Below are 23,382 nucleotides of genomic sequence, written 5' to 3'. Positions count from 1 at the left end.
CCCTGTGGTTCTTGGTTTTGCTTTTCATCCCCTTTATCTTCTATTTCTTCTTCCTTTCAGCCAAAAAATTACAGCCATTTGTATCATCTTGGCATTCATTCTTACTTCTTCAGCTCAGCCCCTCTCTCCTCAGTCTCTGATTCTCTTTCAGGAAAGTTCAGGAATAGAGCAGGCACACTCAGCCCCTCTCTTGGAAGGAGACCCAGGAGTTAGGACTGGGGGAGAAGAAGGCGGAGGAAGTGGGAGAAATCACAATGCTTATAATGTACTGTCCTTTCTTTTATTCTCATCACGCAATGAAATTCTCATATATTATTTATTTGGGGTGGGCTACATGAAAGTTCTTTGGAAAAAAATGTGACAAGTTGTAAAGGTAAAATGATGAAATTTTCTTTGAGGATGGAGGTCACGGCCTACCCACCCTCTCCTCTTTGGGGTGTCGCCTTGAGGGCATATAATAGGCTGATAAAAATGGTCTGATCTTTTGATCTTACAAAGCAGAGTCACAGGCCTTCTGACCCTTGAAACTGTAAACATTTACTCTGGAATTAGCTCAGAGGTCTCTCATGGGTATAATGAGACAATTACAAGGTACATCATCTTGTCTCTCACAGAGATAAGTTTTCATTTTTCTCTCTTCTACTTTCTGCATAAATCTGTGTGGAAATTTCTCCAAATTTTGTATTCACTTTTGTGATATCTTATATGCATGTTATCACTGATAATGCTTACCTAATAGTAAAATTACATTCTCTCTCTCTTCTATATTGGTACAGAGGGGTCTTTTGTTGGAGTCTTTGTTTTCTTTCCCCAACACTATGATATGGTCCTCCAAACGACAGTTACATCTGTTTAACTATATTTCTTATTTCATCTCTTCCCCCAGTCCAGTAATATCCAAAGTGCACTACTCCTAGGTGACAGCAGACTTAAGTAACACTTAATACTACTTGACATGGGTCGAGTAAGTACCAACAGATAATCACTGAAACTTTTTGTTCTCCCTGGCTATCTCTGTATGCAGAGACTCAGAAGGACAGAAGGACAGTGGGACGGAGCTCAGAAAGTGTGACTGAATATTCCAGGATAAGGGATGTAGAGCTACCACTCATCCAGTTCTCAAGCCACAAACTTAGGATGTTGCCTTAATTTCTCTTTCCCTCAAACACCACATCCAATTGACTCCACACTCAATCCACATCCCAAATCCATTCAGTTCTTCCATTTTCACTACTTCTACCCTAGTTCAAGCCCACGATGCATCACCCTCTAACTGCACTTCCTGTTTCTACTCTTGTTCCTCTCTATAGTAGCTAGTGTAATCTTTTATAAAAATATAAATCATAAAATGCCACTGCCTACTCTTTAATGGCTTTTCATCATACTTAAATTAACACCCAACTAACCTGAAAAGGCCCAAACCTCATTTTATACTTCCTGCTTCAGCCACACTTGCTTTCTTTCTGTTTCCCCAACACATCAAGCTTGGTTAAAATGTACTTTCCCCTGGTTTTCACATGGCTCCTTTTAAGGACTCAGTTTAACTTTTACCTACTTAGAGAGGACTTACCTATTTATTCTAAAGTAACCACCTAGTTGTTCTCCATCACATTGCTGTGTTTTATCAGCATGACACATTTCTAGTTGTTTCTTGTGTGTATGTATGTTTTCAATTGCTCAAACTTTTGTTGAATGGATGGTAAGCCTTACTCTTCCATCTCCTATATGCGAGATAGGAAATACTGAGCAGGGATCAAAAGTCTAAGAACTTGGGGCTTCCCTGGTGGCGCAGTGGTTGAGAGTCTACGTACCAATGCAGGGGACACGGGTTCGAGCCCTGGTCTGGGAGGATCCCACATGCCGTGGAGCAACTAGGCCTGTGAGCCACAGCTACTGAGCCTGCGCGTCTGGAGCCTGTGCTCCGCAACGAGAGGCCGCGACAATGAGAGGCCCGCACACCGCGATGAAGAGTGGCCCCCGCTTGCCGCAACTGGAGAAAGCCCTCGCACAGAAACAAAGACCTAAAACACAGCCAAAAATAAATAAATTAATTAATTAAAAGGTAATGTGAAGTTCTTTAAAAATCAAAATGTCTAAGAACTTTATTTCAGATTTTTCTTTAACTTCCTCACAATAGCTATTTTATCTATTGTCAGTTTTCTCCATTGTGATTAGTTCTTACTATAGAATGGCATGGGGACTTGCAACTAACTCCATATGAAGCCTTGAAGAAATAAGAACACCAAAGAATGGGGTAGGTGGCAGTGACTTCAAACAGGAAAGGAAAGTATGCTGAATCCCTATAGCCTCCTATAGAGAAGAAACAAAAAGAGTCAAAGTAGGAGCTGATAAATAACCTGGGACTAACAACGGAAAGGCCCATGGGACTTCCTAGTGCCTGCCACTGAAATCTCTGAACTCAGATCTCACCTTCCTACTGTACTCATAGCACAACATAATCCTGCCAGATCCGTACTGAAAACTCACCGTCACCACCTCTCTCTCAACCAGACCTCTCAGATTCAGACACAACTCTCCAATTCCTTTTTGAGAAGTCATTCCTTAAAACTTTAGTCCACCCAGAACTCTCTTCTCTGACCTCCTTGTTTCAAAAGTAAAATCCAATTGTGGAGCTCATTGGTCTTTCTTTGTTTGTTTATCTTTACCATTACTTGTTTTTTTTTTTTTTTTTTTTGCTTGTTTTATTTTTATTTTTGCTCTTGTCTTAAACTTAGAATCCTATGTAGCACTGAACACAAGATACCCAGTAAGGTTTTTGGGGGGGTTTTTTTTGGATTAATTGAACAGATTCACACTCTGGCTGAAGTTTGTACCCTCAGGGACAAAAAAAAAGAAAGAAAAACTAAAAGGAGAGGGAAGAAGAAGGTGTGAGAAAAACAGGGACTCTAATACACAGGGAAAGGAAGCAGGGGTGCAGAAGAGGGAAAGGACCCAAAAAATCAGCTTTCATTGTGAAGACTTAATCACAGTTTATAACATGTTGTCAATCTGCTAAAATGGAAGTTGACAGAAAATTGGCAGAGACAGGGAGATGGTCACAGGCCAAGTTATACTCTTGTGTTAAATCTTTCCACTGCCTTGCCTTATTTGCAGCTACCTCACGGTCTCAAAGCTAGGTAGATTCTGATTTGTTCCTCATGCAAGTATGGATTTATCAACAGACTGATTTATACATAGCTAGAAAGTAATAATCATCTGTGGACATCAAACCGGATGAGCCTTCCTCTATCACCTCTTTCTTTTTACAACTGAAAACTTACTGTGGGATATAAGTAAGTTTCAGTGGAATAACATGAAATCTCAATATCTCTTGTACAGTCATAACAGAAGCGGTTTCTGCCATTCCTATCCAGAAACTAACTCACTTTGAAACCACTCACTTGGTCTATCAGGTAGATCAGTGTTATTCACTGCTATTTCCTAGCACCTAGAATAGCGCCTGGTACATGTCATGTGTGCAATAAATTTTTGGATACCGACTGATTGGATTAATGAATAAATGATGGTTCCAATCTCTGGTGCACCCTTAGGTGACCTTAAGCCAAAGATACAGACATACGGGAAATACAGGATGGATTTTTAAAAAGGACATAATTGAGGGAGAAGATTACCAGAGTTTTGCTGCTTTGTTTATCTCCACCTAAAATTCATTCCACGAATAGAAACTGAATGCCTTCTATGCCTTCTATGTGACAGGAAGTGTGTTATACCCTCAAGTACAAATATAAAGATACAGACCCTGGATCCAATGTGTGCTTTTCCATTACTACATCATAGCCTCTAATCACACTCTGTTCCCGTTACTAGACTGTAACTGTCAATTTATCTGTCTTGCCACTATATTGTAAGCTCTATTAGGACACTGCCCATCACACAGTAAGCACTCAGTAAATAGCTGGTAAAGCATCTGCTTAAAGATGCCTTACCAGCTATTACCAATTTACCAATGGAAATTGTAGCCTACTAGGGGGAAAAGACATAATGAACCGTATAAAGTCAGGATTCTTAGTTTTGAGAAAGAAGAGCTAACTCTTGCTGATATAGCAGAAAAGGAGCATGTTGAAGATATTGGGTGGCTCTCAGAATTACTGGAGGGTAAAGAGAATCATGGCAGACGCTAGGCCTCCAGGAATAATGCACAAAATCACTGCAGAACTAGTCCAGTAAGGAAACTGTCTCTATTGCAGTTCCCCACCCATGCACTTCTGCATCGGAAACTCAATCTTGCAACCACTGAGAAACTGCTGTTGCTGCCAGTGCTGCCAACAAAGTCAGCCACCTCTGCTGCTACTCCTGTCAGATGCCAAAGAACCAGAGAGCACCCTTGTTCATTGGTAGCTGAACCAAGGTTGGAAAGACAGGTTGAGCCTGGATTGTGAAATGCCTGAACAAAGGTATAGGCAGTCACCAGAACAATTTATTCCTAAACCAGATTCCCCAATCAAATGGAGTAACCAAAAGCTAAACGTGCAGTGCTTGCTTTTTGCCCATGGTGGATGCCAACGAGTATTTGCAAGTTTGGTTGAAACAACAGATGGGGGTCTGCAAATTTAGGACAGACTGCCCCACTTAATCCCTATGATTAATCATGTCTATACTGATAGCCTTACCTGAGATCAGAAAGTACTATCTCTCATAACATATTTTTGGGAATACAACTATGATATCGTGGTCCTTATGTCATGAATCTGGGTCAGGTACCAAGAGAATCAACAACATTTAGATCTGCAACATTTAGAGTGTTGGGAAGGGGGGTGGATTCACCAGGATTTTAAGTGCCCTGGATCATTTTCAACTGAAGGTTTCCCACCCAAATGAGGACTCAATCTTTGTCGTTCTCTTGCATCAGCCACGGGTTGCTACAGGTCACTTCGGAGTTTCTTAGCAAAAACAAAATGCAGTCTGTAGGAGCACTGCAAGTCAAGACAGGTGAGTAGAATTGGCTCCAAGGGCTGAAGAGGAACTTAGCCAAAAACTATTCAAAACAGGTTAATCCATCTGAACTGGGACAGCAGGCACCAAGGAGAAAAGGGACTAGGTTAGACGTGTGCAGCCTCGGCCTTGCTGGCTATACTTGCCTATGAACAGCTACCAATTCTTCCAAATCCCCCCGCCACCATCCCCCCGCGTCCGCTCGGATAATCTCTTTAGGCACGTTAGCTAGCCAGAGAAGCAGGGAACCTGTGGAAGAGGATGAGGTGTTATTTGGGGTATAGAGATCATGGATGTTTTACGTATGCACTTAATGAATTTGTCGAGCCTCTCACCCCCGCCCCATCTTAGGCTGGGTCACTCGGAGGAAAAAAACCCTCTTTCCTGTACCTCCCTTTATGCTGTCCTCGCCTGCGACTTCTCCCTCTCACTCTGAGCCGCACGCAGCCTCCGTGCCTCACCTAAAAACTACTCTTCAAAGACTTCCTTCCGGGCCCAGCAAAGCCCGGCGTACTCGTTATCTGGAGAGGCAGAGGTACTCGCTTCTATCCAAAAAAACAAAACTACCCTTTCCGGAAAAAAAAGAAAACTGCTCGAGCATTCCGAGGCTCGCATGCGCGCGTCACACGGGGAAGCTGCTAGGAGGGTCCGGGTGCTTCAAATCGCAAACCCCGCCCCCGCGTGTCGGCCCCGCCCCGCCGCCTCAACCCCGCCCCGTCCCGCCGCCGGGGCAGGCACGCGACGCCCTCTCCAGGCCAGGCTCCCGCGCCCTATTTGGTCTTTGGGGGGCAGGCGGTGGGAGGTGAGGCGTGCGTGGCGGAAGGGGACGCGGGGCGGGCTCGGGTGCGCCAAGGCACAGCTCTAACCAGCGCAGCCGCCACCTCTTCGGGAACCCACGCGGCCTCTGCGTCCTGCCTCGGAACAATGGGACTCGGCTCGCGAGGTATCTTGGCTGTGCTGGCCCTGGGGGTCGTGGTGGGGGTAGCGCTGCTGAAGATCATCGCCGACAGCACAGACCCGGACGGTAAGTGGCTGCGGGGGTCGCCAGCCCCGGCTCCGGGAGGAGTCGCGCTGCCCATCGGGAGTTTCCAAGTTGGATCTGGTTGTGCAGAAAGTTCTGCAAGTCTTAGGCCGAACGCACGGGGCAGTCCTGGAGGTGACCTGATGGCCCCATCAGAGGGAAAACTGAGACTTGGGCCAGTCCCCCACCTGTCCCAAGGCCGCCTGCTTAAGAAATGGTCCAGTCCTTCCCCTCAGTTTTTCTGCAAGCAGCGGACGCAGGCCTGGAGGAGTGCGTATAACCTGTTGAGTTACCGAAGGATGGGCCTTCAGCAGGGGTTCAACTCAGTTGTTACAGTCTTTCCCCGAAGTTAATGTTTTCCTGGGAGGTTAGAGATTATCTAAGCCTTCCTTTTGTAAACGATTAGATGGATTGAAAAATATGTCTACCGATTCCTGAGCAAATATGTCTACCAGTTAGTTGCGGAACCTTTAGGCGTTTTCCGGCGTTTCATCGCCTAATTGTGTAATATCAAACCAATTATTTATAGTCTTAAGGACCCCAGACGCTTTGGGGCTAGTGTAGCTGGTTGGGAGCTTTTGGGGTGCGGACAGCGCTCCCGGGCGCAGGTGATGCTTGTGCTTCTGTGGATGGGCGCTACCAGCCCCTCGTGTACCGTAAACACCGGCCGAGGCGGGCCGAGGCGCGTATCAGCTGTGCAGCCTTACGATCACAGCTGCGCTATTGTTAGGAGTCCACGACGTCGTCAGTAAAATCATAACAAAATGATTTTGACATTTCTCTTCTGGGGGAAGTGGAGGTGTCCCTTTAGGCCCTTGGCCCTTTGGGGACTTTTTGGATAAAGTCCTGAAAACCGATTTGCTGTGTAAATTCTGTTTTCTCTTTGTCAGCTCTTATAGAGGTCAGGTCACTGATTAATGGTCAGTAAACTAGAATAAGTTAGTTTAAATAACCCAAGTTTTTCCTGGTTTTAAATTCTATCCACTGTATATTACATTAGCTTTATCCAGCAGTTTGCAAAACCAGAGGGTTCAGGCACAACACCTGCTTTTGCTAGAATAATCTGGGTGAGTTAGACAATAACAGTTTTTGTTTGTTTTGCTGAATTTTTTTGTTTGCTGAATTGCACATGTGACAGACTGGCTTTGTAGAGCTAATTTTGAGATCATTTCAGGAAAGAATGATCAGTAAAATCATGTCCGTCATAGTTTCAATATTATGAGGTATTTTATTGTAAAAGTGGACTATCTGGAATTAAACAGTATATTTTGCTGATAATTTTATGCCAATATTTATGTGAGTTGCTTTCCATTTTTTTATTTGTTACTTTGTGAAAGTATACCTGCTTATTGTTTCTCTAAAGAATTACTGAGTAGAGAAACTGAGTGTGCTTGCTTTTCTTTTGCCCTCATAACAGATTTTTTTTGCCCTGTTTTAATACTCACTGTTTGTTCTATTTGTTACTTGATGTCTCACTAGACGTTAATGCTATTTGGAAAACTTGGAATGCTCTACTATATGAAAGCCTTGATTTCATAAACTAGTATAACCAATGTGAGCTGGAATCCATTTCTGCAGACTATACAGTCCACCTTGAAACTAGAGTAAAGGAAGGTTCTGTAGAGGATGTCTCAAAAGAGCAAGTAAAGGTTGTCCTAGTCTTTATATGCAGTGTGTAATCTGTATAAAGTGTCATTATGAAGTACAGTGATTTTTGTCATACTAGAGCTTATATAGCTAATTTTTACTAGACACTTTTCCTGTGCTTCTCACACTATGCTAATTGAGGTCCATACTTACTCCCATTGGATCCTCACAGTATTATCCCCATTTTATAAATGAGGAAACTGAGGCTTAGAAGTTACCTAATTTATTCAACGTGAAACAACTAATACATGTTTGATTTCAGAGGCCAGAATCTAAACTCTCAGTTAACCATTTTGCCACTAAGCTACAGTAGGTGATGTTGGCTCTTCAAGTAGATAATACTTTTATCCACAATACTGACATTGCCCAGAATATTGTGGGAGAAGATAAAAACATTATTGAAATTCTTCTTTTAAAATATCCTTCACAGTCTGCTGCATAGTTTCATAAATATCTTCAGTTGAAGGAGGAGGGATACTATGAGCAAGTTAGCAAGCCAGCAGACAGGATAGATTGTGGTAGTTCAATGAAAGACGTAAGGGTGGGGGAGGCTATTAATCAGGACTTTTGGTGGCAAGTGACAGAAACCCACCTTAAACAGCCTTAGGGGAAAGGAAGAACTTTATTGACCCTTAAATGGAAAAGTCCAAGGATTAAGGTGGCTTCAGAAATGCTGCATTAAAGAGTTCAAATAGGTTGCTAAGAGATGGCCATTTCCGCTAAGAGATGGCCATTTCCGACTCTCTAGATTACATCTATCAAACCATAGGCAAGCCCTAGTTAAAGTGTTCTTAGCCTGCAGGGGGAATGCAAAAAACAGGGACTTTCTAAAGTGATTCCCAGGCTTCAAAAGCCACCATAATGGGTAGCCAATTAGGATATGAAATTAATCTTTAATGAGCCTATGCCACTTCATGAACTTAACTTTCTTTTCTTCTATTTAGTGCAATATTCTATTTTAATACTTGGTCATTTTGTCAGGTAAAGCATCAGCCTCCTTGTTCTTAGATTGTCCGTGACATTCTTTATCTCTTAGGACACAGAAACAGTGCCTGCCCATAGTAGGTACTTCATAAGTATTTTTTGAAAAGAGGAGAAAAGGTCCTAAAGCTAGAAAGAGCTTAGAAAGAACACTGCTTCTGCCTTCTTCCTCACGCAAAAAAAAAAAAAAAAAAAAATGGGTTGCCAGGAAATCATCCCTCATAGGAGTGACAACAGCAGGTAGACAAAAACAGGAGGCTCTCCTAGCAGTCTAGGCAAAAGATGAAAGCACGTGGTAATGGAGATAAGTAGATAGAGTCTAGATCTTTTTGGGGGGTAGAACTGAAATCATTTGCTAATGGATTGCATGGTGGAGTGAGGAAGAAGGAAGAATCAAAAGATGACCTCTTGGTTTTAGGATTGAACAACTGGTAATGCAACAACTGGGAACACTGGGGCAGAAGCAGGTTTATAGCAGAAAATCAACGGTTCCATTTTGGCATTCACAAGTACAGGCTTTGGAATCAAACAGCCTGGTCCAAATCCAGACTCTGCCACTTACTAGCTGGGTGGCCTCCTCTGGGTCTCAGTTCTGTCACTGCACAACAGTGTTCCTGTCACAGAATTGTTGTGAGGGTTAGATGAGCTAATGCAAGTTACATGCTCCCCATGAGGCCTGGCATGTAGTAAGCCCTTAATAATGTTGGCAGTTATTTGCTACCTGCTGCTAAATACATCTGTACAGTCTACTGACCTTGATCTTTTTCAAGTTTAATCTTCACACTATATTCTTTTGTGATAAATGGATTATGGTTCCAGCAAGAGGAAGAAACGCACAGTAAAGATAGCTCCTTCAAAGTTGTTATTGCTTACTTTCTTTGTACTTTGAAGGTTTTTTGGGTAGGGGAAAACTATCTTTGTGAAAAGTACACAGTAATAAACTTACTTGCCTCCCATGTAGTATATGTGTTAATCTTTCATTATACAAAGACCAAAGATGAATAACCTACTCTGAAAAGTTGCTTAACTGGGGCATAGAATTCTTCCAAACTTTTTCCAAATTTAAGGTACTAGCTAAAAATTCAAAGAATTATACTGAGAAGGCTTGCAATTTTAAATGAAAATCCTAACCCACTTCATCTTCTCTCCATTGTATGCAGTTAGGCATGTTGGTGGTACAAGACCTAGGAGCACCCATTAATAGTAAGGGCCCCTCCCAGGATGGTCCACTCTACTCAGAAGAGCAGAGTTGTCAGTAGCAAAAATTCCTCACCAACCACTGTGTCCTCATGTGGGTGAATGAACTTTGGCAAACTATTGTATCATTGGCTGGCACATAGTAAGTACTATATAAGTGTTACATTAGCCATATGTTTTCTGTCTTGAAAAATCCAATAATACAGTCCCAGATTTACTGACAGTTTCAAGGTATATTTCATAGCAACAGTGGCAAAAGTAGAACTTCCTGTGGAATAATCTACCCTTCCCCCACACCACCACCACCCCAGAGACAGAAAGAAACATATTGCCAGTGTTCTTAGTTAAATATCAAATGTCCTTTCATCACAGGATATTTCTTTGTTTTTATAGGATCTCCAGGTAAGAAGAATCCTATGTCTGTGGAAGACTCCAATGATAACCCAATAGGTGAGTTTAAAAAGGTCAGGAAACAGATTATCTGTCTAGGATACATAAAGTAATATCAGCTAGTCAGGTACATGTAAGCTGGTACACTGACCTGTCTTAACCATGATTTGTTCATTCGTGAATCCCTAAAGCCTACCATCAAGGGCTGCCCTTAGTGGACATCAGTAAATGATAGTTCACTGGATTAATAGTCTTTCTCAGTTTAGCAAAGATGTGAATAAATTCTGAAACTAAAAGCATACTGGAATTTATTACTGAGTTCTGAAGCACATTTTTTAGGTATGACATTTTGCACTCTGCCTATAGATATGAACTATGAATATGTAAGTCTGCTGATCTTGCCGGTAGAACAAGTCACGCTAAGCTGGTCAGCCACAGTAGCCTTAATTTGCCTTGGTGGACTCCAGGGAGACCCTACTTATATTTCACCCATCAGTTAGATTTCAACCCACCCTCTTGCTTCCCTATTGAAACAATAGACGAGGCCCTTTTTGTTTTTGTTTTTGTTTTTTGGCTGCACTGGGTCTTCTTTGCACCTCACGGGCTCCTGTCTAGTTGCAGCACATGGGTTGCCCCACAGCATGTGGGATCTTAGTTCCCTAGCCAGGGATCGAACCCGCGTTCCCTGCATTGGAAGGCAGATTCTTAACCACTGGACCACCAGGGACGTCCCAAAAAGATGCTCAGGCACTTTTCTTGTGCTTTTAGTTTGGGACAAATGGATTTCTTTCTTGATTTTCTGAGTTCATTAGCATGGAAAGATAGGAACCAGGCTGATGTTATAAATAGTGAACCATCAAGGCATGTTTCTTGTAAGCAGTATTTAGTTTATCTTCTTACTGTCCTTGTTATTAAGAGTTGACAGAGGTAGAAACTAGAAAAAGGTACACAAATCCTATCACTGGACCCATTTTCTCTACTTTTATTCAACAAATATTTATTGAGTGCCTCTAATGTAAGGACACATTACAAAATGGACCAAGCCCTTACTTCTTGGAGTTTTTGTTTGTTTTTTGTTTTATTTCATTGTAGAAAAATACACATAACATAAAATTCACAATGTTAGCCATTTTTAAGTGTACAGCCCAGTGGCATTAAGTACATTCACATTGATGTGCAATGTCATGGAGTTTTTTATTAATTAATTTTTTTAGTGAAATATAGTTGATTTACAATGTTCTGTGAATTTCTGCTGTACAGCAGAGTGATTCAGTTATACATATATATACATTCTTTTTTATATTCTTTTCCATTATGGTTTATTCCAGAATATTGAATATAGTTCCCTGTACTATATAGTAGGGCCTTGTTGCTTATCCATTCTGTATGTAATAGTTTGCATCTGCTATGAACATAGGGATGCATGTGTCTTTTTGAATTATACTTTTGTCCAGATATATGCCCAGGAGTGGGATTGCTGGATCACATGGTAATTCTATTTTTAGTTTTCTGAGGAACCTCCATACAGTTTTCCATAGTGGCTGCACCAACTTACATTCCTACCAACAGTGTAGGAGGGTTCCCTTTTCTCCACACCCTCTCCAGAATTTGTTATTTGTAGACTGTTTAATGATGGCCATTCTGACTGGTGTGAGGTGGTACCTCATTGTAGCTTTGATTTGCATTTTTCTAATAATTAGAGATGTTGAGCATCTTTTCATGTGCTATTGTCCATCTGTATGTCTTCTTTGGAGAAATGCCTCTTTAGGTCTTCAACTGGGTTGTCTGCTTTTTTGTTGTTGGGTTTTATGAGCTGTTTGTATATTTTGGAAATTAAGCCGTTGTCGGTCGCATCTTTTGCAAATATTTTCTCCCGTTCTCTATATTGTTTTTTTCATTTTTTTATGGTTTCCTTTGCAGTGAAAAAGCTTGTAAATTTGATTTGGTCCCATTTTTTTATTTTTGTTTTTATTTCTATTGCCTTGGGAGACTAACCTAAGAAAACATTGGTATGATTTATGTCAGAAATGTTTTGCCTGTGATCTTTTCTAGGAGTTTTATGGTGTCATGTCTTATATATATCTAAGTCTTTAAGCCATTTTGAGTTTACTTTTGTGCATGGCGTGAGGGTGTGTTTTAACTTCATTGATTTACATGCAGCTGTCCAACTTTCCCAGCAACACTTGCTGAAAAGACTTTCTCCCATTTTATATTCTTGCCTCCTTTGTTGAAGATTAATTGACTGTAAGGGTGTGGATTTATTTCTGGGCTCTCTATTTTGTTCCGTTGATCCCTATGTCTTTGTGCCAATACCATGCTGTTTTGATTACTGTACCCTTGTAGTATTGTCTGGGAGGGTTGTGCCTCCTGCTTTGTTCTTTTTTCTCAGGATTGCTTTGGCAATTCTGGGTCTTTTATGTTCTGTATAAATTTTAAGATTATTTATTCTAGTTCTGTGAAAAATGTCATGGGTAATTTGATAGGGATCGCATTAAATCTGTAGATTGCTTTGGGTAGTAGAGCATGGGATATCTTTCCATTTCTTTGAATCATCTTTAATTTCCTTTATTAATGTTTTATAGTTCTCAGCATATAGGTCTTTCAGCTCCTTGGTCAGGTTTATTCCTAAGTTTTGGGGGGTTTTTTTGGTGTGATTTTAAAAAGTAATTTTTTTACATTCCCTTTCTGCTATTTCATTGTTAGTGTAAAGAAATGCAAGTGATTTCTGTATGTTAATCTTGTATCCTGCTACCTTGCTGAATTTATTTATCAGTTCCAATAGTTTTTGTGTGGCGTCATCAGGGTTTTCTATATATAGTATCATGTCATCTGTATATAGTGACAATTTTACCTCTTCCCTTCCAATTTGGATACCTTTTATTTCTTTTTCTTGTCTGATTGCTGTGGCTAGAACTTTTAGTACTATTTTGAATAGAAGTGGTGAGAGTGGGCATCCTTGTCTTTTTCAAGAATTTAGCAGGGCTTTCAGCTTTTCACCATTAAGTATTATATTGGCTGTGGGTTTGTCAAAAGTGGCTTTTATTATATTGAGATATGTTCCCTCTATACCCATTTTGGTAGAGTTTTTATCATGAATGAATGTTGAATTTTGTCAAATGCTTTTTCTGTGTCTATTGAGATTATCATGTGGTTTTTGTATTTTCTTTTGTTGATGTGGTGTATCACATTGATAGATTTCCGTGTATTGAACCTTCCTTGTGAACCTAGGATGTCTCCCACTTGGTCACAGTATATGATCTTTTTTATGTGTTGTTGGATTCAGTTTGCTAGTATTTTGTTGAGAACTTTTGCATCTACGTTCGTCAAAGATATTGGCCTGTACTTTTCTTTTTTAGTGGTATCTTTGTCTGGTTTTAGTATCAGCGTGATGCTGGCTTCGTAGAATGTCTTTGGGAGTGTTGCCTCAACAGTCTTTTGGAAGAGTTTGAGAAGGATCAGTAAAATTTCTTCTATGTATGTTTGGTAGAATTTGCCTGTGAAGCCATCTGGTCCTGGACTTTTGTTTGTAGGGAGTTCTTTTTTTTATTACAGGTTCTATTTCACTTCTAGTGGTTGCTCTGTTCAAATTATCTATTCTTTTTGATTCATTTGTGGTGGGCTGTATGCTTCTAGAAAGTTGTCTGTTTCTTCTAGTTTGTCAAATTTGTTGTCATATAATTGTTCATAGTATTCTCTTATGTTTTTCTGCATGTCTGTGGTATCAGTTGATGTTTATCCTTTTTCATTTCTTATTTTATTTGGGTTCTGTCTTTTCTTCTAGGTCCTGGTTTTATTGATTTTTTTCTATTTTTTTAATCTCAATTTTATTTATTTCCTCTCTGAGCTTTATTATTTCCTTCCTTCTGCTGACTTTAGGTTTTGTTTGTTCTTCTTTTTTTTGATTCTTTTAGGTGATAGGTTAGGTTATTTTTTGAGATATTTTTCTTGTTTCTTGAGGAAGGCCTGTATCGCTATGAACTTCCCTCTTAAGAACTGCTTTTGCTGCATCCCATAGATTCTGTATGGTTGTGTTTTCATTGTCACTTGTCTTAAAGTATTTTTTAATTTCCTTTTTTTTTTTTTTCTTTTTTTTTTAACATCTTTATTGGAGTATAATTGCTTTACAATGGTATGTTAGTTTCAGCTTCACAACAAAATGAATCAGTTGTATATATACATATATTCCCATATCTCTTCCCACTTGCGTCTCCCTCCCTCCCACCCTCCCTATCCCACCCCTCCAGGCGGTCACAAAGCACCGAGCTGATCTCCCTGTGCTATGCGGCTGCTTCCCACTAGCTATCTACCTTACGTTTGGTAGTGTATATATGTCCATGCCTCTTTATCGCTTTGTCACCGTTTACCGTTCCCCCTTCCCCATAGCCTCAAGTCCATTCTCTAGTAAGTCTGTGTCTTTATTCCTGTTTCACCCCTAGGTTTATCATGACATTATTTTTTCTTAAATTCCATATATATGTGTTAGCATACGGTATTTGTCTCTCTCTTTCTGACTTACTTCACTCTGTATGACAGACTCTAGGTCTATCCACCTCATTACAAATAGCTCAATTTCATCTCTTTTTATGGCTGAGTAATATTCCATTGTATATATGTGCCACATCTTCTTTATCCATTCATCCGATGATGGACACTTAGGTTGCTTCCATCTCTGGGCTATTGTAAATAGAGCTGCAATGAACATTTTGGTACATGACTCTTTTTGAATTATGGTTTTCTCAGGGTATATGCGCAGTAGTGGGATTGCTGGGTCGTATGGTAGTCTATTTGTAGTTTTTTAAGGAACCTCCATACTGTTCTCATTGGTTTCTTAGTAGCATTTTGTTTAGTTTCCATGTAATCGTTTTTTTTTTCATATATCTTTTCTTGTGGTTGATTTCTAGTTTCATGTTGTTGTGGTCAAAGAAGATGCTTGAAATAATTTCTATACTGTTAATTTGTTGACGTTTGTTTTGTGCTCTAGTATGTGGTCAATCCTAGAGAATGTTCCATGTGAACTTGAAAACAATGTGTATTCTGGGTTTTTTGGATGTAATGTCCTGAAAATATCAATTAAGTCTAACCGTTCTATTGTATCCTTTGGATCTTTGTTGCCTTATTGATTTTGTCTAGAAGATCTGTCCATTGATGTGAGTAGGGTGTTAAAATCTCCTACTATTATTGTATTTCCATCTGTTTCTCCCTTTATGTCTGTTAGTATTTGTTTCATGTATTTGGGTGCTCCTATTTTAGGTACATATATGTTGACGAGTGTAAAAATCCTCTTCTTGTATTTGTCATGGATTTTTATTGTTGTGGGTTTCCTAATGCTCCATGTAGTTCATATCCTCAGTTGCTTCTGGGCTTGCTTTTTATTATTTCTGCTGTACATAGTCAGAATATACTTTTATTCTAGTTACAGTAATTCTACAGAAAAATTTTCAATTGGCAAAAAATGACTAGATAGATTACCCTAAAAGTACTTGTGATTATTATTGGGCAGTTGTGGGAATGGTTTTTTGTTTTTAAATACTTTACTCAGTTGTTCGGTGTCTTTTCCTATTGGACTTTTTTTCTCATTTTTAAAAATTCAATTTATTTAAACAGACTAAAAATAAAGCACAGTTCACCCTTTACTCTCATGCCCCCATCCTCAGTCTCTGGCAGCCACTGATTTGTTCTCTGTATCTATGGGCTTGTTTTGTTTATTTTTTGAATTCCACATATAAGCGATATTATACAGTATTTGTCTTTCTCTGTCTGCCTTATTTCACTTAACATAATACTCTCACAGTCCATCCATATTTGTCACAAATGGCAAGATTTTCCTTCTTTTATATGGCTGAATAATAATCCATTGTGTGTATATACCACAATTTCTTTATCCATTCACCTATCGATAGACACTTAGATTGTTTCATATCTTGGCTATTGTAAGTAATGTGAAATGAACATGGGGGTTTGCATATCTATTTGAGTTATTGTTTCTGTTTACGTCAGATAAATACTGAGAAGTGGTAACTGAATCATACGATAGTTCTATTTTTAATTTTTTGAGGAATCTTCATACTGTTTTCCATAGTGGTTGCATCAATTTATGTTGCCACCAACAGTGCATAAGGGTTCCCTTTTGTCCATATCCTTCACAACAGTAGTTATTTCTCATCTTTTTGATAATAGCCGTTCTAACAGGTATGATGCAATATCTCATTATGGTTTTGACTTGCATTTCCCTGATGATTAATGAAGTAGAGTATCTTTCCATGTACCTGTAGGCCATCTTTATGTCTTACTTGAGAAAATGTTTATTTAGATCTTCTGCCAATTTTTAATTTGATTGTTTTTTGATGTTGAGTTGTATGAGCTCTTTATATATTTTGGACATTAACCCCTTATTGGATATATCATTTGCAAATATTTCCTCCTGTTCAATAGGTTGCCTTTTCATTTTGCTGATGGTTTCCTTTGCTATGCAGAAGCTTTTTAGTTTGATGCAGTCCCATTTCTTTATTTTTGCTTTTGTTGCTTTTTGTGTCAGATTCAAAAAAAGTCATTACCGGGCTTCCCTGGTGGTGCAGTGGTTGAGAGTCCGCCTGCCGATGCAGGGGACACGGGTTCGTGCCCCGGTCTGGGAGGATCCCACATGCTGCGGAGCGGCTAGGCCCGTGAGCCATGGCTGCTGAGCCTGCACGTCTGGAGCCTGTGCTCCACAATGGGAGAGGCCACAACAGTGAGAGGCCCGCGTACTGCAAAAAAAAAAAAAAAAAAGTCATTACCATGCCAACATCACTGTCAAGGAGCTTACCACCTATGTTTTGTTCTAGTAGTTTTATGGTTTCAGGTCTTTTGTTCAAGTCTTTACCATTTTGAATTTATTTTTGTGTATGGTGTGTCAACCTTAAAAACTAAATAGCCAGTTATTTTACCAGCAAAATGAGTTCATTTGGGAACAGCAGACTAATTGTAATTCAGGACAAGCAAAATATGGTGAATCATAGGCAAGTCTGGAGAAAAAAGGAGAGAAGCATGCTTTTATAGAGGAAGGGAGGAAGTTGGGGGGGCCTGCTTCAAACAGAAGTTCGCTGGAGCAGAGCAGGAGTGCAGGGTAATAGCAGCTTCTCATTGGCTGAATGTGGTAGTTTCTCATGGGCTGGGCTGTTGCTGGGCAAGGAGAAAATCTTTCTTCCTTCTTCTGCGGCATGTAAAGTAAGCTTCTTCCTGCTGGGTCTGCAACTGGCAGTGAGAGGTAGTGTATGAGAGCTCTCCCTTCAGGGATTCTCAACTCCATTTTTAAGTAAGAGTTCCTTTATTTATTTTCACATTTCCCCCTGTTGATTAGTATCTTTCCTCAGAAGCATCACTGATCAAGAGTCAGGTTTTGGTGATTCTGTTCCTTGGTTTGAGGAAGGTCCTTTCCTGGTTGTCATATCCCACGTTGGAGGGAAAAATGCACAAATTGGAAACTGTTGAAGCTACATTTGAGTAACAGGGAAAGGTAGGAGGGAGAACTTTCAGACACTTCTCATCTAAAGTTGATATCTTATCAAGGTCATAGCATTTGGAGATCATCTCAGAGTATTGAGTTAGCATTTCCTCTATTTGATGCAAAACCTCTGCAGAGATTTGACAGGCAACCAGTACAAAGTAGAAAAATAATTATGCAAAACAAAAGTAACAGGACAAATCCAAGTTATTTGATGATTCTAAACCATAACCTAGACCCAAATGTAGCCAGCTGAACAAATCAAAGGACCATGGAGAGAGTCAGGTGAAATTCCTTGTAACCAGTACACTTGCTCCCTGATCTTGTACAGTTGAATTTCTGTCTTCCGATCTTGTACAGTTGAATTTCTGTCTTCCCAGAGACATTAATCCATATGTGACAGGGGGTATTTGCTATTACACAAATGCCTCCTTGCTCAGCAAGTAGATAAACAAAGGCTATATGATTGTCCAAAACTACCTTAGCCAATGAGTCATGTAATTATTGTTAGGCAGCTACTGCCTTGGCTGTGGAGTTGGCTAGCTCTTCTAATGTTAGGGAAAGATTTTTGAGTATGCATTCCCTGGTTCTTACCCCAACCCATGGGAGAAGGGCTCTCCCTGTGGAGGCAAACCCAGAGTCATGTGTGCTTCCTGGAAGTTCCTGTTTAAGGCAGCCATGGAGGTTTAATGGGGAGAACAAACGGGAGGCTTCTGATTTGTTACAAATGTTGACAGTTAAATGTCCCAATAAGCATTGGCCTCCAGTTCACCATCTATCTAAACATTCATACACCCATGAGAAATGTCATCCACTGCAGAAAAAGATAAAACCAGGTGGAGCAGAGAACTCCATCTAAGGTCTGGTTCTTCATTAGCTAGAATTCCCTGATTGACCTTTTCAAGCCAAGGGTCAGAGGAATTGGGATGACATTCTGTAAGGTACTATCCTAGCCTAAAGGGGTCTATTCTAAAAGCCTTGCAAAGAGAAGTTTGCCCGCTTGTATTTCCCTTGGGTGTAGGAAAACAGATGGTATTTTAATAAGGAAAAGGGTGTGGGAGAGTTAAGGTCATACAGTTGGTGGAGGTTTTTTATTGAACTAGTATTGTTATGGTTGGAGAAAGATTGAAACAAGGCATGGGAACACTTGCATGTAACAGCCTAACCAAATAGGTAACACCTGTAGGCTTGTAGGTATAATTGACAGTGGCATTTGGGACTAATGAGAAATTAGTTACAGGTAAAAACGATGGCTCTCCAACATCATGAACAGGTTGGAGTATCTAGTGACAGATCCAGCAGTCAGAGAGGTTTCCCCTTTTGCAATACATTGGGAAATGCAGATAAGAGAACTGTCTTTTCAAGAAAGAAGGGGAGAAAAAGGTGTATACCTGTACAGGCCTGGTTCAGTCATCTTGGAAGAGCTGTCTCCTTCAGGTGTCATCTGCTTCAATTCCTGTAAATCTTTATTTTCAGGTCACCAGTTGGTGTACCGGTCCAGTTAGTGTTTGATGCTTTCTTGAGATGTGATGTGTTAAATCCAAGAGTCTATATTTTTGAAGTTTGGCAACACAAGGGTTGGTTAACAGTACCTGATAGAGGCCTTTCTAGTGGGGCTGAAAGGAGTCTTTCTAGAGATGTCTTTTCCAATAGACGAAACCTCCAGGCTGCAGTGTGTGTTGCTTGAGGCCTTCATCTCCCAGGAGTGCACTATGAAAAGATTGCTCTACTAAAGTATGGTTATTTTTGTGACACACATTTTAGGATGCTAACTAGAATTATGACTGATAACATCACCAGGACGTATCAGAATTTTATACAATTTCTAGAACATTTATGTTAATAACATTCACCCATGCAGTATAACTTAAAAAGGTTTATTATCGTTTATTTGACAATGCTTCCCATGTAATTTAACATACCAAATAAGCCTAATTAGTTTAATATCTCTTTGTAAAGAGAGAGAACAAATCTTTTGAGATGTTGTAGGAGCTCTGGAAATGCCCAGGGTTACTTTCAGATCAAAAAGACATTATTTAGAATTTGATTTTTGGGAAGTTTGTCAAAATTATCAAAAGGTTTTGGACACTTGACTAAATGAAATCACAGATTATTATAAAGCAATACTTTATTATCTAAAAAGTTTACATAGTTCTGAGCAAAACTTAGTTCTTTTAAAATTGAGAAGACTCTGTTTTCCCAAGTAATCAAAGACCTGATTAAGATAACATGAAGCACAGGAAATAATTTTGATAAAACACAAAATCTTTGCTTTCTAGGCAGGTTACTTAAAAGATAAGAATAAACCTTTCACAAAATCTTATCAGGAGCAGATCAATAGTCCAAGCAAACTTTGTTCTCTTAGTAGATGAAAGAAAATTAAGTTCCAGTGTTACATAAGTACACCATTGATATTAAAGGTTATTTTTTTAAACGCTTAGAACAAATGTTCAATCTTATCCAGCTTGACCACACATAATACTTCTTTCCCAAGATTCTCTTTCCACAGACCTCCTACAACTTTCTTAATATCCCTTCAGATTGTGTTCTGTGTTTTTTCCTCTTTCCCTTTCTGAAATAACAAGCCTCACTTTAGGACAAATTACTTTCTTTTCTCTCAACAAAAACACATCTCTCATACCTTCTTTTACCAAAAACGCACATCCTAGTTTTCTTGCATATGGAGATGTTTCCCTTATTATTTCTAGCAGCTTTAATTATGTTGAAGCATTAAAATTCTTAACACTAAGTAACCTTAATTTCTAGTGAAAGTAAGAAAAAGAACTGTGAACTGTTAGACCAGCATTCTTTAGATTGGTCAGTTTATGAATATATTTCATAATTTCTAGAAACATATGCTTTCTCATAGTACAGTTTCTTAGCATGGCACAAAACGTGTTTAGTAAGAGAACTTAATATCTTTAGTGACTCTATAAAAGAAAGCCCAAAGTGGATAAACCTGGGTTCAGTATTTAGTGTTTCAGTGTTGTATCTTATTTGGAAATGATTCAGGTATTCAATTAATTTAACTTAACTCATTATTTAACTGAACTTAGCAAAACTTTAAGGTTCCAGATTACCAAAAGATTTGGGGAAACTATTTTAAAAGTTTACCCAAAAACTTTGTATTCTGTGTACATCTATTTACTTGCTTTTAACAATTATATTGAGATAAATTATGACAATCTGATCATACTAAGTTATTTTTCTTGCTGAATGATCATTAAAGATCAATTCAGTACTTTGAGAACAGCTTCAGAGTCAGTGAGATGATTTCAAATACCCCTTCTAGCACAGGGAAATTTATTCTGAGAGGAAAAAAAGCATTGCCTCAAAATATTTTTCTGAAGAGACCAGATAATACAAATATTATAAAAATGTTTTGTTCATTGTGTAACATTTTCCATAACTGTTTTATTCCTTTTATATCCTCTATTTTCTCTTTTGTAGTAACACACTTCTAATCGTTGAAAGGTTGTCTTTTGGACGTACTGTTTGCCAATTTATTGGATGCAATTTAGCACAGTTTATTTGGCACCAATCCCAAAAGGAGAACAACGTCTTTGGGGAATCCTGTATGATGTGTATTCCAGGAATGTGCTGTTGGGAAAAGTGGAGACAGCCAGCAATACTACAGCATTGGTGCCTATCACTTTTGTAGGACTCACCACATTGGATTCAACAAATCCAATTTTTCTCTATTTTGTTTGTTTTTTTGGTCTCTGTCTAAGTTCTATGAGTGGTATCTATGATTTATTCATCCTGGCACGTAACACTATGCCTGGTACATATAGTAGGTATGCACACATGTTGGTTGAACTGAACTGTGGAACCAAGTACATATTTTGTAGTTGCTGATTTACCTTATCAAAGAACCATTATATATGTTTTTCAGACAAGACTGGTCCATGCCCCAATCTTATCCATTATCGTAGCTGGATTTTTTTTTTGTTTGTTTATAGAGTAAGGTAGATACTGGAGGTCAAAGAAACAGGAATTAAGGTTACTTTCTAACTGTACCACCGAATTATATGTAGCAGTTCTGTTTTTTTAATATGCTCTAATCATTATTTGAAGACAGACATACTTTTGACATTCTTTTGTGCAAGGACTTGTTTGATGATTTATAAGCTTATAGAGAAAATAATTTCCCCCATTTCATGTACAGTCAGGGGCTTATAATTTAGGGTCTGTGGATGGATGGGTTTATTCTTCATGGTGCAAGGAAGGCACATGTCCAGATTATTTTTCATAAAAGGGGTTTGGGCAAGGATACAAGGAGATGTAACATGGTCTAGAATGGACAGTAGGTCTCAGAACAACAGCTCAGTATCATTCAGGATACAGCCTTCTCCTCAATCAGTTAGCATCAGTGCTTTCCCCAAAAGGGGAATCTCAGAGGTTAAGGGTATCACTGTCCAGTCTGAAGTGCTTTTCTTGGGCATAATTTTACAAAACCAGATTCAAAGCAGTTGATCTTCCTTAACGTTCTATCCATACACAATTGCCTTTGGCTTGGTAACCCATCCTTGGTACAGTCACTTGGGCTACTCTAGTAGGGTTGGCTTTATCCACAGACCTGGCAGGACCATAGCAATTTTGAACAGATGGACCTGATTTGGAGGTTAGATTTCTGCAGAAGAGGGCAGCAGAAATTTGGGAACAGCTTACTCAAGTAATTATTCCAATTTTTACCCCCAATGGAAACACTAAAAGTCTTACTGAAGTGGAAAGAATTTTACTTCAGATATATAATCCCATATTCCTTACTACCTTCTTTTACTCACTTTGGGTAAAATGCTTTATGTGTGAAAGAAACATTAGATGGAAACTTCCTGTTAGGTTGTAAGCTGCTATAAGACAGTAGCCAGTTGGCCCGACAGGTTGCTTCAGATGCAAATGGTGTTAGATAGACAGACAGACAGACAGACGTGTAGGTATAGATATTGATACTTGTTTCTAACTAGAGAGTTGATGTAGGAAAGAATTTCCCTGACCACTCTGAAGGATTAATTTGTACTTAAGGAACTGCTTCTACTCCTCAAAGACTGTTTATTGTGTTCAACTCATGTTTTTGAGATTGCATTTGAAAATTGCTGGTAATTTTTAACAGCATCAGGTTTTGTCTCAAGGAATGTAGAGTGGGAAATCATGCAATATTATGTTCAGTTATGTAGTGAACAGATGTTTGTTTTGACTGCCCACTTTACTATTCACTGTTTTAGGCACAAGGCATACAGTGATAAATAAGATAGATTAGTCCCTGCTCTCAAAAAGTTTATAATCAGGTGGGGAGATACAGACTATAAGGAGATAAACAACTAAAGAAGAGGATTTCAGATCGTGATTTTTAGAAATAAACAAGGTGGTATAAATATGTAAATACATAAACAGGGTAATGCGGTAGAGAATGACTGAGGAAGGGCTGCTTCAGACTGGGTGGTCAGGGAGGACCTCTCTGAGATGGGGTCATCTGAGCTGAGCCCTGACTAACAGGGAGGAGCCAGCCCTGCATATACCAGGGAGAGAGCACTGCAGGCAGAAGGAATAAATGGTGCAGGTGTGAAACAGGAGTGAGCCTCTTGTGTCCAAGGAGCACAGGCAGGTCATGTGGCTGCCTGCAGGTCGTGTGGCTGCCTGCAGGTCATGTGGCATGCAGCCATGGGTGTACACTGCAGTTATGTTATCACATATAGGAAATTCTGAAGTGGAA

General features: G+C 39.5%; 1 protein-coding gene across 1 annotated transcript in view; it reads left to right on the top strand.

The window, feature by feature from the left end:
- The first annotated feature begins 5,622 nt into the window (after positions 1-5,622).
- The window catches only part of TMEM123 (transmembrane protein 123), a 73,314-nt gene continuing 55,554 nt past the window's right edge, over positions 5,623-23,382 (top strand). The window contains exons 1-2 of the mRNA XM_027087836.1: positions 5,623-5,977; positions 10,193-10,249. Of these exons, the coding sequence (XP_026943637.1) occupies positions 5,878-5,977; positions 10,193-10,249 (157 nt within the window). The 5' untranslated portion in view covers positions 5,623-5,877. The remainder of the gene's footprint in view (positions 5,978-10,192; positions 10,250-23,382) is intronic.

The sequence above is a fragment of the Aethalodelphis obliquidens genome, unplaced genomic scaffold (genome assembly GCF_003676395.1).
Source record: "Aethalodelphis obliquidens isolate GAN/ISIS:26980383/991018 unplaced genomic scaffold, ASM367639v1 scaffold60, whole genome shotgun sequence".
NCBI lineage: Eukaryota > Metazoa > Chordata > Mammalia > Artiodactyla > Delphinidae > Aethalodelphis > Aethalodelphis obliquidens.
This window is presented reverse-complemented; position numbering and strand designations above follow the sequence as displayed.